The sequence below is a fragment of the Vigna unguiculata genome, chromosome 1 (assembly GCF_037176805.1).
Source record: "Vigna unguiculata cultivar grain cowpea cultivar isolate G323 ecotype 2 chromosome 1, ASM3717680v1, whole genome shotgun sequence".
Classification (NCBI taxonomy): Eukaryota; Viridiplantae; Streptophyta; class Magnoliopsida; order Fabales; family Fabaceae; genus Vigna; species Vigna unguiculata.
In genome coordinates, this window is record NC_140792.1 from 6,970,628 (window position 1) to 6,987,236 (window position 16,609).

The 16,609-nt window shown below is 35.5% G+C and overlaps 1 protein-coding gene across 2 annotated transcripts; it reads right to left on the reverse strand.

The window, feature by feature from the left end:
- Positions 1-8,709: 8,709 nt before the first annotated feature.
- Positions 8,710-14,936, reverse strand: LOC114192558 (uncharacterized). 2 transcript variants are annotated; one of them, XM_028082314.2, is made up of 21 exons: positions 14,507-14,935; positions 13,948-14,141; positions 13,404-13,483; positions 13,082-13,168; positions 12,937-12,987; positions 12,722-12,839; positions 12,356-12,412; positions 12,179-12,243; positions 11,890-11,973; positions 11,755-11,805; positions 11,606-11,668; positions 11,352-11,398; positions 11,130-11,199; positions 10,949-11,011; positions 10,694-10,783; positions 10,558-10,596; positions 10,204-10,431; positions 10,024-10,109; positions 9,729-9,858; positions 9,538-9,631; positions 8,710-9,320 (listed from the first exon to the last, which is right to left on the reverse strand). In XM_028082314.2, exons 2-21 carry the CDS (start codon positions 14,063-14,065, stop codon positions 9,130-9,132), a joined length of 1,812 nt encoding a protein of 603 aa, XP_027938115.1. In that variant the 5' UTR covers positions 14,066-14,141; positions 14,507-14,935; the 3' UTR covers positions 8,710-9,129. The 2 variants fall into 2 exon arrangements, with proteins under 2 accessions (XP_027938115.1, XP_027938131.1); XM_028082330.2 differs by lacking the exon at positions 13,948-14,141 and having other exon boundaries at positions 14,507-14,936.
- Positions 14,937-16,609: the final 1,673 nt, after the last annotated feature.

The window sequence follows — 16,609 nt, forward strand, 5'->3', positions numbered from 1 at the left end:
CCATATCATCAATAGAATTGATGATGGTATCTGGAAGGTTAATCGCAATATCTTTTCTAACAAATATCTCCGGCAACTCAATCAAGCCGGACTCTGGCCCCTTCGTCCCGCTAACCGACCCCGCCCCCAGCAATGCCGCCCTCACCTTCTTTACATCCTTTCCCTTGTCAGGTCGAGGCGGCAACTCAGCCTTCCTCTTGGTCCCATCGTGCACCTCGACCAACGACTACTGCAGGTTGGGAACATCAGTATTCCCGACTGTCTTGGTCTTTGCGGCCATTTCTCTCCTCAACGTCTGGAAAAGCGCCAAATTTTTCTTTCCGGATTGCGTCATGTGTCCTACAATAACATATCAAAACCCGGTTAAGTCAACTTAGAATCATTAACACAGTTTAAGTAATAAACAGATACCTTCAATATCAATAATCGGGTGCACCGAATTATAAAGTCTAACTAGACCCTTAGTGGGTAACTTATCGGTAAACTTCATCAAGGTCTCCACCACCTCCTTATCCCCCGCCGATAACTCGTCGGTGCCCATATCCTAGGAGTGGGCAAAAAATTTAATTTTCTTGATCCAATCCACTTTTGCTCCAATCCACTCCATTTATAATCCATTTTATTAAAAATCTAATCCATCTAAAATCCATTTAATGGATATGGATTCCAATCTAATTTACATTTTATATATCTTATGGATTGGATATCCATTTTATAAATCAAGATTTTTAAATATGGATAATCCAAAAAATCCAATCCAAATTTTCAATTTAAATTTTTAGTTGGGTTAAACTAAAAGTTGAGATGAACTATGCTATATTCAGACTTGGATGGGCCTTGCTCGACGACCTATACGAATCGGACAGGCCCGACAACCATAAGAGGTTGGGCGGGCCTAAAGATATGAACGAGATAGGCGGGCCCGACAAATCGAACGAGTCGATCAGGCCCAATGACCTGATGAGTTACGCGGACCCAAAAACCCGAATGGACCAAGCAGAACCAATGACGAAAATAGGTCAGGTAGCCCAAAGACCCGAACGAGTCAGGCAGGCCCAAAAACCTGAACAAGCCTGACAACCCGAACGGGCCCGAAGACCCGGATGGGCCGGACGACCTGGCGACCCGGATGGGCCTAACGACCCAGACGGGCCCGACGACCCAAACGGCCCCGAAGACCCGTACGGGCCCAACGACCCGGATGGGTCTGACGACCTACACGGGCCTTACGACCCGGATGGGCACGACGACACGAACAGGCCGGACGACCCGAATGGGCTCGACGATCCGGACAAACCTGACGACTTGGACGAGCCTAACGGGCCTGGTGACCCGGACGAGCCTGACGACCTACACGGGCCTTACGACCCAAATGGCACGATGACACGAACGAGCCCTACGACCTAGACGGGCTCAACGTCCCAGACGGGCCCTACGACCCGGATCGGCCTGACGACTCAGACGGGCCTGATGACCTTGACGTACCTAACGACCCAGACGGGCCCCACGATTCGAACGTGTCCAACTACCCGATTGGGCCCGACTATTTGGACCTGTCCGTCTGGGTCATCTGGCCCATCTGGGTCGTTGGGCCCATTCGGGTCGTCCGGCTCGTTCGCGTCGTCGAGCCTGTTTGTGTTTTCGGGCCCGTTCGGGTTGTTCGGCCCGTTCGGGTCATCGGGCCCGTCTGGGTCTTTCGGGTCGTCGGGCCCGTCTGGATCGTCCAGGTTGTCGGGTTCGTCTGGGCCGTCGATCCCATCTGAGTCATTCGAGCCTTAATGACACAAGTTTTAAGAAATTCAATTTAAATTTCTTTTATTAAAAATGGATTCCGGATTTTAAACTTGATCCAAATATTTGGATTGGATTTAAATCTTGATCCAAATATTTGGATCTGGATTCTAAAAAAATCCAAACTACTTTTGCTAAAAAAATGGATTTGGGTCAAAAATCTAATCCAATTATTTGGATATAAAATGGATGTGGATTGGATCATTAAATATCCAATCCATGCCCACCCCTACCATATCCTTATACCGAGAGGGAGTTCCCGTCCAGCTAAACAGGAACTTCGGACTCCCATCTGCGTTCAGGAAATGGGATCTGCCCTCCTCTTTCACCACAACTTTGAAGTATCCGTCCTTGAAATGCTTGAATGACTGAGAGAACGTGTCCAATCTCCTGATGCTGGGACGACTTATCAGAGATAGCCAAGTGGTCGGTTGGCGGGGCCTAGTATCGTAGAAATATAGAAATGCATAAGGAGAAGGCTGCAGATATAGGGATTGGCACAAAACACGGAAGGCTTGCATATAGGCCCAACTGTTTGGGTGCAGTTGTGTAGGGGCAACGTTTAGTGCATGCAATACACCCATGGTGAATTCGTCTAGCGGCAACTGCACATGTAGCTGAGAGAAATGACACATTTACATATAGAAAAACTTCTCGGTTGCCCCCTCTTGCCCGTGGCATACGCGGTTGATGGCGCTCACTTGTTCCAAGGAAACAATACCCCCACTTACACCTTTCGTGATAACAGGGGTGCAGTTTAGCTAAGAGTTCAACAGACGAGACCACCAAAATAAGGACGATTGATTACGAACGTCAGCAACCACCCACCCGTAGCCGCCCTTGGCCGGCCAATTACTCTCCGCCAACTCCTCCGGAGGGTCCTCTCGAACCTCAGTCACTGTCTCCATAGGGATTCTGCCTACCATACCCGCAGAACTGGTGCTCTCCTCCTCAACATGTCTACCTCTACTCCCCCCAGACTCTATACTCTCACTACTAGACGTAGACAACGACACGCTATCACTACTAGACATACCTTTTTCTGGAAAGATGACAGTTGGAACTAGGAACAAGTCGGACAGGAATAACGCACACAAGATCTCTGACTGAAAATTCTCGCAAATGAACCAACAAACGCTTACCCATTGTAAAATCCACATTTATAGGCCTGAATCCCAAATGATAAAACCCCTTCCCGCCAAAATGATAACCCATACCAATCGACACAATCATTCCAAAAGGCATGAGTGTTAAAAACGACGACGCAAAACTCCTTTTGATTTGACCTCTGACATCCCTTCACCTGCCATCAACCCTTTCTCGCCTTTAGCCTTAACACTGTTCATCACACTTAAAGGCTGGGGGATTGGTGTACCACACCTAGCCAGTCCCGCTAGCATATCAACACACATCACCCTTGACCGACACCTATGTCGGTCAAGGCTGGGGGACTGGTGTACCAAACTGAGCCAACTTAACAAAATAATAATAAAACGATCACCATACCTATATACCAAAGCATTCAAGTAACCAACTTAGGCTAGCTGGCCTAAGCCTAGCCGGCCTAAACTGGTAACATAAACATCTAGAGGAATAACCTGCCTAAGACAGCACATAGGTAACACAACCCGCCAAGGGAAGTAGTCGGTTTAGGCTGACAACCCCAATACACTTAGCAAAATCAAATCCCCCCTGATATTCAATGAGTCCACAATAATCAACCTAAAGGCCTGGGTTAGGGCCCAGGCCCACTTACAGCCCAAACTAGGGCACAAGCTAGGGCTCGGCCCATGGCATAACCAGACATAATTAATACTCTATAAATATACATGGACCCCAGTAATTAAAGGTACGCATTCATTACTCTATTAATCACCTGATTTGACGTTTTGAAAGCTTTAGCTGACTTGAGCTTCGGAGTCCCTTCTGCAGGTAACCCCTCCTAGGTCCAAGCAGACATGTACCAATCGGGAAGAGGCCAACTGAGGAGATAGCGGACTGCATAGGTAAGGTGACGCTCGTGCCTAACTTATCTTGTTTGTTCTCTGCAGGAACATAAATTATATTTTCATTGCTTAATGTAAGATGTATAAGTAGTAAAAGAAGTAATTAGCCAAGAAGGGGGTTGAATTGGCCTCTACAAAAACTTTAGTTCTTTTTAAACTTGTAAAAACCCTTTTGATTTAATAAAAAATGACCAAGAACTTAGTATACAATTACTATTTGAATATGTATTTTCAATCGATTGAAAACATAGTTAACATATTCATTTCATTAAACAGAGAGTCAACCATATATACCAATACTTTTCAACAAATTAAAACACTAAAACAACATATTGAGACACTAGAAAATTATACAGATAAACGAAATTGGTGATAAACTCGGATTATATCAACAAATCAAGATTGATTCCAAACAATAATATACACATAATTACACCTTCAGATTATATCAAATCACAAGAATAACATAGAAAAATTGTTTAAAACAAATTTCTTGAAACTTTTTGTCAAACCATGCGCTCATAATTTTATACTAGTTCACTCAAGACTAGGCTACATCCAATGAGTCAAGGCAACCTTAGCCTGACTTTGCACTATTTCAAAAGATTTACACAATCCACCAAGATTACACTTTTTCGTAATGACCATCGAAGGTACAAAGGTTGTTTTTTGCCAATCGGCAAGGTCTACCCTAATTTGGGATGTTGAGCATTCACCATCCAGCTTGAGGGGAGGTTATTGAAACCCTAATCCCCTTAGGGTTTCTTTTTCCCCTTTTCTATAGAATGATTAGTGATTAAATCAGTATTCTAGGGTTTCTGTAACCCCTCTTTCCCTTTTCTATAAAAACCCCTTTGGGTTTCTTCCCTTTTGTAACACAGAACACAATATACAGAAATACATACAATTTTCTTACCTTCGTTCCACACTTGATCTCTTACAGAGCTTTGCTCTGCCTCGCGCTCTAGATCTGTAGCTCCCTCTCTACTACATTTATCTTCTTCTTCTCCAGCTCTCTCTCTTTTCTCCGCCAGCCATGATGCTCACTCTCACTCACGCTGATATGAGAGGAAAAGTGGTTGTGATTCTGATACCACTTTGTTAAAAAAAAAAAAGAAAAACTCACACACATTAATATTAGAAGAATATTCAATGTAATTCACTATATGTATTATTGATCGGGAATGGGCTATTATATAGTCGCGTACACTACACCAAAAAATAACCACTCTAACCAAATATTAACAAATCAAACTAAATCTAATCTAATCTAATATGTCATGTTAACAAAGTAAATATTAAATACTACAACTAACTAAAAATAAAAACTAAACAAACTAAATATAAACGACCCTTTTATACTCCTAATAAAAACAACCCTTTGTAATTAAAATAAACTAGCCCAAATATAAAAATCACCCTACTATTTAATTTAAGATTTATCTAACAATTTTTACTAACCAGTTTAGCTGCTTCTAAATAGATGTAGTACTAATATTTTCAACTGCTTTTGATTGCATTTTAATGGCACATCCCAAGTCAAGTGACTCATCACAAAAAACATGACCAAACATATTCAAGAAGAGCTATAGAATCATGTGAAAATTTTTCTTTTAGATTGTCGATGACTTTTTGTTTGTTTTGTGCTATAAGGTGGAAAGTTGTTTTTTTCAACCCTAAGGTCAGTGTTTCTATGGTTGTGTTTATTTTTTATTTCATCTCATTGTTCTATTTTATAGGTTTTCTTAATCCCCTTACTTTCATGGTTTTTGTTTTTGGGTTAATTGTTTTCAAAGATGAATACCCTAATTGTGTGTGTCAATCTCAAGAAAACCAAGTAATATATCAATTTGCCTTCTTTTGTTTTTTAACTATCAAATACTACCGTATTTTGGTTGTCTTTTACTCTTTTTTTCTACAATTCATTGACCACTCTCTTTCATGGTTATGAATGTCTCATTTATTTATTATGTGGTGAAAACCAAAGAAGAGTTGTTTTTTTTGTTCTGAAACCTACGAGCAAGTGTTTTTTCATTCATGTTTGATTTTTATTTCATTTTATGATTGCTTTGTTTTCTTGGTTTTCTTACTCTCTTTATTTTCATGGTTTTTGTTTTCATATCGGAGGGACATGTTTGTATGTGTTGAAAATCTTACGTCAAAGAGATAAGTTAATTTTAATTTTATAAGTCGGTTTTTGAGAATTAATTATATTTAAAGTTTCATTTCTTAATCGTATGTAGTAATAGTGTACCTTTAGTTTTGGTTGTTTTTTACTCTTTTTTTTCTAATGCAATTTGTTAGCCAGTTTTTTCTCATTGACGAGAGATGTAACCTGTTCTGAAATGTATGATCATTTCCTAGGACCTCAGTTTGAGGAAAGGATGATGAAAAAGTCTTGAAATCACTCAATTAAGAATATCTTTGGAAGAATCTAAATACTTTTCCATTTGATATTATCTCGAAGTGAAACTCTTTTTGTCATATTTTATGGTAAAGATTTTTCAATGTTGTAGAAGAAACTGTATCAAGTCCATAACAAATATTCCCTTCATCATCTCTGAAGCTATTGGTATGACTTGCGGCTCTCTGAATGAGACTTCTATCTGCATCAGAAACCTCCATGTTTTCCATGTAAATGTTTGATTTTTAAAAGTCTCACGTCACCTAAAAAGTATAATTAAGTTATACTGTATAAGTTTCTAATAACTAAGAAATTGTATCCTATAATTGCTTCTTAATGAACCATTTCCACAAGAACAAGGCTCTGGTATAATCAGGACAACATTAAAATATGAATCAATGAAATTGTGTACTATATATAAGAGTAAAATTAAATTAAGTTCAAAATTTATCTTTTAAAAATACACTTTACCAAACGAGCTATTAAATATATATACATATATGTGATAACTTTTGTAATAAATATAATGTTGATATTTTTAGACAAATAAATAAATTGTAGTATATATATTAAATTTTAATAAAGTGGCGTTGTCCAGTTTTTACTTTAATATTTATTGCATAGTGTTTAATTTTTATAGAATTTAATTTATAAAAGTTTAATTTTAATAGTTAATAAATATTTCATTACGTATTTAAATAGTTTAATTTAATTTTAATCACAACAAATATTTATTTTAATCATTATTTATCTAAACGTTATATAAAACAATTTCTTAAATACATAATCATGCACTAATTATTATTATTATTATTATTATTATTATTATTATTATTATTATTATACATTTTTATATGTAAAAAGTCTACATATAAACATATTTTAACATATATTACCATATAATAATACAGTTATTTAACTTTTTTGCATTGTTTAACTTTTTATTTTTATATCACACATATCTATATATGATATATAATTAATAATTAAATTTACATATCTTCCATTTATTTACATAAATATAATAATAATTATATTATTTTTCTAAAAACAATAAAAAAAAAGCCTGTGGTTAGGCACGGATCTCAGACTAGAAAAGTTAAGAAAAGTAAAGTTTCTTTTTGAATAATTAATTGGAAAGGAAATCCGTTGATTTAGTTTTACATAAAGTTCAAAAGACATGGAGTGCAAAATAAGACAAACAATAATCACTGTATTAAAATAAGTTATCTAAGAATCTAGCATACATTGGCAAACTAAATTTACTTGATCAATGTTAATTAGAATTTTCTGTATAAAAGATAAAGAATTTACTCCAGGGAATAAAAATATTCTGTTCAAAAGTGTGACACCCAATTGTTCAAATTTGTTGCTTTGCTTCTACAGTGTATGTTTTGGACGATAATAGCTACAAATTCATGTGAATGAGGGATTATAATTGCAAAGTCTGACACCAGATTCTGAAAAATAATTTTAATTTTTGTCCTACTCACTTACACATTCACATGATGAAATATGATCAGAGAACTGCGATACAAATAAGAAAACAAATAACATGGCATTCTGCTTTCGGCCAATTATCACATGACATTGAAATGATCCAACAAAGAACCTGCATGAGTCTATGTTCAACGTATGACAATTTTACATTATTCATGATGGTCATGGTGATACTTTCTTTATTTGTTCAGAATCTCTCAGCACACCACCTTTTGATGTTCAGAACAGTAGTGTACTAGTGGTTGAAGTTAGAAACCTAGTGATGGGTCCAATGCCTTTAGAAGAAAACAGTTTTTGGAAATTGTGCAGTCTAATAGCAGCATTCATGGACCTGGTTTCCTAGAAAGAATCATCCTCATTTGCCAATTATTCAGACAAAAAAGATCTTATAATTCACCAGACATGTGTAATTCATATGTTTTGCAGTGTGATTCCAAAAGGGGACATTTATTTTATATTTTTCTCTACATAAAACCTTGCACCACCTCCAATAATCCTCCTCACTGTATCCTTAAATTACACATTTTCTCATAAAAGTTGCTGTTTTTTAATATCTTCTCTTTTAACAATTTTTTTTCATTTATCATGTTTGAAATCTAAACATGCAGACACATTTTCACTCCTGTTAAAGATATGTTGATGCAGTGGAAATGATTGTATATCACAAATTAGATAGACTTTTAAGAGAGAGAAAGTTAAACATTCAATTTCTCTTGTATATTAAAGTATAGAGTTTCATTTCTGTAGAAACTTTCTCTTCAAAAGTATGTAACATGACTGGAGTTCATGGAGTAAACTTGAGTCATTGAATATTTACTTTTATGGGAAAAAAACTACTGAACATTACTTTAGTTACTTTTTGCAAGGAAACATTAATGTTTGCATTGCATTACTCATACAGAATTTCATCACACTTCTCTCTTAATTACATATGATGTGTTGTGAATTGTTGCATAAATAGCATTTCTGAACAAATAAAAGGGATCAAATAATAAATTACACCAAACAAAAATCAACTTCAATGTTTATCATAACATAAGAGTTTACATCAATGGCCACTCAAAAGAAAACACTCAGTTTAAAATAATCTTACACCTTGAGCCTGTATACTACTAAGATGAAAAATCCTAAACAGCACTTAAAAGCCACCAAAGCCCAAATATTTGGCCTGAATAAGTGAAGTCTGAGCCAATATATCTGACCAATGAGTGATAGCAATGGTGGCTGCAACTGCCACACCATAGCACAACCGCACTAGGAAATACAAAAGCTGTTAGACTCAAAATTTGCTTCATGCTTAAGACAAGTCCCTAACTAAAAGACCTATCCACTCACTAACTGTACAAGCCACCGAGCACAAGAAAGAATGCCCTTGGATATTTTAGTTATACCATGATTATTAGCATGCACCAAACACTGACTTCAGCACTAACAACTACCATCCACATACACACTATTGCCATTGGTATATACACCATTCAAGGAACCATTTGGTGCTTTGAAGCCCTTTACATTTTGGTGTGCTTTCAGTTTTGGTGAGTGTCTATTATTACACGTAGCTAACTTTGAGTAACCATTTGGCACCTTCTTCCTTGGTTCACTTGCTGCTGCGATTAATCCTGTTTTGTCAATGAACCAGCAACATCATTTAGTCTTATATAAAGAACATACAAACAAAAATTTGATTCATTCTGATGAAAAAAGTCTCAACCAAGGCAGTAAATAAACCAAGTACAGTTCAACCCTCACAAGACAGACATGTGAAAAAAACCAACAGGATTTGTATATTTGAACTGAAAAAAGATGGGAAATGACTCAATCAAGAAAGTAAAGTACCTGAGAAGAGTGGAGAAGGTTTTCCTGGTCTGGACTTGAACTCAGGGTGAAACTGAACGCCAATATAAAAAGGATGGCTAGGCAATTCAACTATCTGCACTCATGCAGAAAATTACCAGAGTTACAATTATTTAACTATGCACAAATCTTAATATCCACACCATTATACACAATTTCAACTAAAGACTCACTTCCATGCGCCTCCCAGTTTCATCTTTGCCTACAAAAGACAGACCAGCAGTCTCTAGCTGTGATACCATGTCAGGATTAACCTCGTATCTATGTCGGTGTCGCTCATCAATAAAGCTTACATTACCATACCTATAAAGAATTCCAAATTTCAGAATCACATGTATGCAATATCAATATATAGTTGAGATTCAGATGTTAGCATTTTGAATTAATATTTTTACAACATCCGTGTTGAAATTTTCAATAGAAAATCCAAGTACATAAAACACATTCAGTTTAGTTCTAAATTCTCACAATTTTGCAGATTTGCTGTCAGCAACTTCAAAGTAGGTTCTTCTTGAACCAAGCCGCATAGTTGCCCCCATATGAGTTTTTGAGCCCTATCCATAAAATAAAATACAAACCAGATTAACTAGGTTTTCAAAAGGAACGATATTATCAACATATGCAGTGCATAGATATAAGAGAATATACTTCTGGCATAAATATGACACAAGGGGTCTTGGTTTCTGGATTAAATTCTGTGCTAGTGGCATCATGCAGACCAAGAACAGATCGTGCATACTCAATGACAGCAATTTGCATCCCCAAGCAAATTCCCAGAAATGGAACATTATGTTCTCGAGCATACTTAGCAGCAAGAATTTTCCCTTGCACTCCTCTATCACCAAAACCTCCTGGAACTAGAACACCATCAGCGCCCTGCAGAAGAAGTCCAATTACAGAAAACCAATAAAAAATTTATCATTATATGAGATTTTAACATATATATCAACATTAAGGATCTGAAAATGGAATAAATATGTTCATTCTAAATAGTAGGAATACCTTTAAAAGATTCCATGCAGCTTTATATGCCTCAGGATCCTGCAGCAGTATATTAACCAATCATCAGAGGGTTGCATAAAAGCAAAACCAAAAGGTCAACTAACATAAGTAGTGCAGGAGAAAGATCAGTAATCACCTCTTTATAAGTAACTTCTTCAAGATCCCCAGCCGGGACCCAGTCTATGCTAAGTTTTCGGTTGCGAGCAACAGAAGCATGTAAAAGTGCCTTCAAAAAATAACAAGTACATTGGCTTATGGTATACCAGGGTTCAGTGTAACAATTATGTTTCAGTATGCATATTGAATAAAAAGGTTGTGCAGAGAATGAATAAGGAGGAAATTATTATGTATGGAATACGATGGTTCAGTTACTAATTGAAGAGTAAGTTACCTTCAGAACAGAAAGATATGCATCTGAAAGACCGGTGTATTTTCCCACCATAGCAATTCTAACCTGAGGCACATAACAGTGGTTGTAAGCTCCACATTGGCCACTATTCAGATAAATCAATATCTATGAACATGTTTTTTTTTTCTTTAGATGATACATATTTGAGATGTCTAACACTCACAGTTTCATCGCATCTGTCATAAACTTTTGTCCTTGAAGTCCACTCCTTCAAATTAGGCTCTGCTGCAACACTGCAAATGATAAAGGAATTAGTTTAAAGACAAAACCAATTTAACTAACAGCTACTCAAAACCACATTTTTAGAAAACCATAATGGATTAGGAATCTTTATGGGGAAATGGAGGGGGTTAACACCAAAAAAGAATGAGTTTGCAAAACTAACCCTAGCAAGTTTAATGCTTTCAGGATCGCCTCATGTGCCTTCTGGTCCTATTTGTTAAGATAAATTCAAAGGAAAAAGTTTAGGATCTTGCATGAACTTAAACCACTTAAATGCAAAAGTATGAAATTCAACTTTAACAAAAAACACTATCAAAACCATGAAATTAACAAATTAAACTTCATAAATATGGTTCCTGCAGTCCTGGAAAAGAGTCACAGAGAAGAGTTTCAAGAAGACTATATAGAATTACTTACTTTCAATAGCAAAGGAATATGCCAAATGTTTGGAACATCATGGAGAGTAAGGATGTTTGACAGCTGCAGATACAAAAGCTTGTCTTAAGAATACATGCAAGGGTTTTGTGAAAGAAAAGTGCAAGTTGTCATAGCTAATTTCTTATTACCGGCACATGACAAAATTGAGCAAGTTTTGCCTTGACATTATCATCAAGTTCCTGGTAAAAGGACAATACAAACAGATTTTTTTAATCATTATTACATGGACCACAGAATAAAAAATAACAAGAGAAGAAACACACCTTCGAACTGCGACAAGCAAGAAGATTAGGGGTCAAACCTAATCCTCTAAGTTGACGAACACTGTGCTGAGTTGGCTTTGTTTTCTACAGATTAGAAAAATTCAAATAAGTGTTGATCATATCACTTGAATGTTTCAGCAACAATATTCCATTCAGTTTATTTAGGACCAAAAAATAGAAACTCTGAAAGTTCAATTTTACACTCTACTTGAATATGTTTTATTTCACATTAATTTCTAATAAAAAATACATTAAAAATGCTCCACTGCTAAAATGTTTAACACCATACCGGTTCACCAACAACATGAAGTATAGGAACCAAGCTGACATGAACCAAACAGAAGTTGCCAGGGCCTACACAAAAAGAGATCAAAGTTAGCAAGACTGATTTCGTGAAGCATGCCAATAATCAAATTAAGATATATGAATCAATAGAGTATGAGATTTGAAGCATGACAAACATTACCTACACGGTATGAAAACTGGCCAAGTGCTTCAATAAAAGGCATGGACTCAATATCCCCTGCATGAAAGAAAAGTCATTTTAAATTAATTTGCTTTAAAATATAGCCGATCCCACCACCAAGTGAAAAGAAGCTTGGTGGTTGTTTTAGAATATAGTTCTAGTGTTTTCACAGTACGGATAATATGAATATTATTTTCTCTCACTGTTTGCTAAGTATAAGTCATTTTCAATTTTTAGTTTTCAACTTCCACCTAACCCATGATCTTTAGAATTAAATATGGGAAAAAATTGAATGGATATAGAAATATAATATTGAAAAAGTTCTATCTTAATATTGATTGAAAGTTTTCTCTGACTATTATTTACCTATAGTTCCACCCAATTCAATGACACAAACATCAGCTGGCCCTTCTTTCCCGTCAACTGGTATCTTTGCCACACGTTCTATCCATTCTTGGATAGCATCTGTTATGTGTGGAACTACCTACAAATAAAGCAAAAAACAAAAATGAAAACCGAGGCACCAACAACAAATACAAATAGCTTCAAAGAGGAAGAAGAATCAGAGATTAAGCATATACCTGTACGGTCTTTCCAAGATAATCTCCTCTTCTCTCCTTCTCAATAACAGACTATAAACATAAACATCCAAAACAAAACAATTAGAAACATCTGGCTCACCTGTTCAAAAGTAAAGAAGAAACCATTTAAAGGCAGTGTACTCACCTGATAAATTTTTCCAGTAGTGATGTTATTGTCGCGAGTTAATTTAATGTCCAAAAATCGTTCATAGTTCCCAAGATCAAGGTCAACCTTCCACAGACAAAAAAGAAAGAATGAAAATGGCAATCTAAAACTTCAGAGGAAAACAAATTGCAGATATCCTCTTTTACTACGACTCAGAAAGTTTTATCTTGCACTTATGAAATGAGAAAATGATAAGAGCAGGGGAAAGTGTAACATACAATCTCAACCTTCCATTGAATTTAAAAGGAAAGAAAAAATATAATGACTGTCATCTCGTGATAGAAAACTTCTATTTGCTTACCTCTCCTCCATCATCTAAGACGAAAACCTCCCCATGCTCGAAAGGAGACATTGTTCCCGCATCAGTGTTCAAGTAGGGGTCTGCAAATGATGGAAAAAAATTAAAACAAAGTTAACAATAGCGACAATAACATTCATTACTCTACATAACATGATAATAAAAGCAAACAGGTTTTTAATTATTTATAGGAGGGAAGAGAAACACTGCACAAGATTGAATTTACTTTCTTTAAAAATACAAAAGAAGAAAACACTGAGGAGAAAGAAACACAATGCAGGAGAATCAAGTGTCCTCCAAAAACAAGAGAAGAAAAACAACAAATCAGTCACTTTGTAAACCAAAAAACATAAACCCCCTTTTTCTTCAACAAACCATTTCCATCCAAATAGAACCTCAAGTAGTCCAAGGAACCAGACAAGTTGGCCATTAAGCAAGCCAATCAAACTTATTGATAGTAAAAAAACACAAACTGCATTCTCTTCCCGAATTAGGAAGAAGGGTAGAGAGCTTTGAATCCAAAGGAGAATAAGAACAAGAAAAATACCAATCTTGATAGAGGTAACTCTAAGGCCACAGGCCTTGAGGATCAGGCCAATACTGCTGGCAGTGACTCCTTTCCCAAGTCCACTCACAACACCACCAGTCACCAACACATACTTCATTTTTCCCACCCTTTTAAGTTGGTCAGTGAAACTAGTACTCTGCTGCTTGTCCAATGCACAAAGCCAGAACAAACCCCTGAAAATGAGCACTATGAGAAGACAACAACCACCAAAACACAACCTAGGACCATAAAAACAGACACATACAACTGTAGTTCCAATAATACCACTACTCAAGTACAACCACCACTACTTATACTGAGAACCACTAACCCCTTTTAGCCCTCTGATAAAACTAAGAATGATGACAACAACAGTACAAGAAAGAAACAATGCAAGAGTGGCGGTTTCTAGTAAGTGGGGTGGTTCGGATAAGATAGCTAGATAGGCAATATGACATTACTACTACATACATAGATATCATAAGCAAAGGAAAATGGGAAAAAATAGAAAAAGGTGGGAACTTTGAAGAACCCCACAAGGGAGAGAATAATGAGGAACCTTGTTCACAATGACGGGGTTTACAAGGTTCTTCCTTTCACTGCTTTTCTGGGAACCAACCCCCTTTTGGCCCCAAAGCCTTTCTCTTTATAGCCCCCCAACAAAGAGAGGGAAACACCCTCTTGCTGCCTCTAAAAACGGCTCAATCAACCCACAAATGGGACAATAGTTGGAAGGGTTGTGTAGTTAGGATAGTTATGTGTCTAATTATGTGTGTATGACACAAAATGGGAGGAAAACCAAAGGGTATAAGGTTAGGACTTTGATCAAGACGAAGAAGATGCTTTTTGGGTTGCCTCTACGGTTAACAAGCATCAAAATGTACCCTCTTCTCTCTCCCTCTCTCTTTCTCTCTCTATGTCTCCTGTTCTTGCTGTTCTTGTTACAGGCGGCGGGTGAACATGGAAGATGGCTTCACCTTCCAACTTTAAAAAGAAGCAAAATCCATGTCCCAAAAGAAAAAAAAAATATAAATATAAATATAAATATAAAAATTGAAAATTTACTCCTCCTTTATTGGTTGGTTACAGGGATTAGGTAAATAAAATAAAATATAGCAAAAATAAGGGGTCTTTCATTTTTGTTTTTGACGCAATCAAAAATCAACCAACCAAGAATTAGGAAAAGGGTGGTAGTTAGTTGCGATGGTGCGGAGAAAAAATTGTGTCAGGGAGACCGTACCTATTATTTCTTGGACATGGTCCCTGCATTTCAGCAAAAGAGATACAAATTATTCATTATAATTAAAATTAAAATACCCATATTCAGAAAATTTACAACTTTTCAGTATTTTATAAAAATAGTAAATACCTTTATCAGAATTAATTACTTTCTTTTAACCTAACTCCTCTTCTTTATCAGTAACCTATAGCCCATTAGTGCAGTAAATGTTACTTTTATTATATATATATATATATATATATATATATATATATATATATATATATATATATATATATATATATATATATATATAATATATATATATATATATATATATATATATATATTTTAAAGTTGGAGGTGGCAATTAGACAGCTTGGGAATGGGTTTGACTATATCCAAAATTAAAATCTTACTCGATCCATTAAAGTTGGAAAATTCTAAATCATTGTCTATCTTGTTTTAAAATAATTGTTTTAGTTACATACAATTTTAAATATTTGTTATTAAGCTATATCTGTATTTCAAGAATAATAAAATTATATATATATATATATATTCGAATTTATTTATCATACATATTTGAAGACATGAGTTAATAAAAAAAATGGGTACATGTATTTTGAAATATCCCATTAATAAGTTTATCAAAAAAATTAGTGAAAATTTGAAGGATTTATATATTTTATAGAAATATTTTAATTATATATCAATTCTTAAGTAATAAATTAAAGAATCGTATTATACCATGTTTAGTATCATGTATAGGATACTTTAACTAACTTATAATAATTAAAGAATTTGTTTAATTATTCATTTATTCTTATCTTTTGACCCATATATTTAAAATTATCCATTTTACTTCTTTCAAATACCATTTCAACTTGTTTTAGTCTTAGACATACCATTTTTATTTTTATTTATTTCCTTCCATCTAAAGTCATAAAAAGACAAAGATTCAAAACGGTATATATGAAGAGTGAAATGGAAATGATACGAAACTTATTTCTTGGAATTTTACATAAATAATTAATGTGCCTCCATTCAAGTACATTTCTGAATTAAAAAAAATTAATGAAAAATGAAGATAAAAAAAAATTCTAAAAGTAATGTGAGACGCGATGTTTTTTCTGAAATTCACTTTTACTTCTCACTCCAAAAACTGTTTGAATGATGGTGTCATGAACACCGAATCATTCATCGTTTGTGAATCCTTAATGACACAGTGAGGGAGCATGAGTGTTGATTTTTCTGAAAAATGAAAATCATTTTCACACTCATTTTTTCATTTTTCAAATTTCTATGTTGATCCTTCTTTCACTCCGCATTTCATTTTTGACCATTCGCATGGCAAAAAGAGAATGAATCTTTGTGCCACGTGTGTGTGATTATGCAGATGAACAAAACAAAGTCATTTGGCATGTTTCATTCCATATATGG

What these genes read in the sequence shown, in the direction of transcription:
- LOC114192558 (XM_028082314.2), bottom strand. Translation starts at nt 14,065, where the DNA reads ATGAAGTATGTGTTGGTGACTGGTGGTGTTGTGAGTGGACTTGGGAAA. An exon ending in GTGTCATATTTATGCCAGAA is followed by an intron (nt 10,110 to 10,203) that starts GTATATTCTCTT and finishes TTTTATGGATAG; the next exon opens with GGCTCAAAAACTCATATGGG. An exon ending in ACCTTCTCCACTCTTCTCAG is followed by an intron (nt 9,321 to 9,537) that starts GTACTTTACTTT and finishes TTGACAAAACAG; the next exon opens with GATTAATCGCAGCAGCAAGT.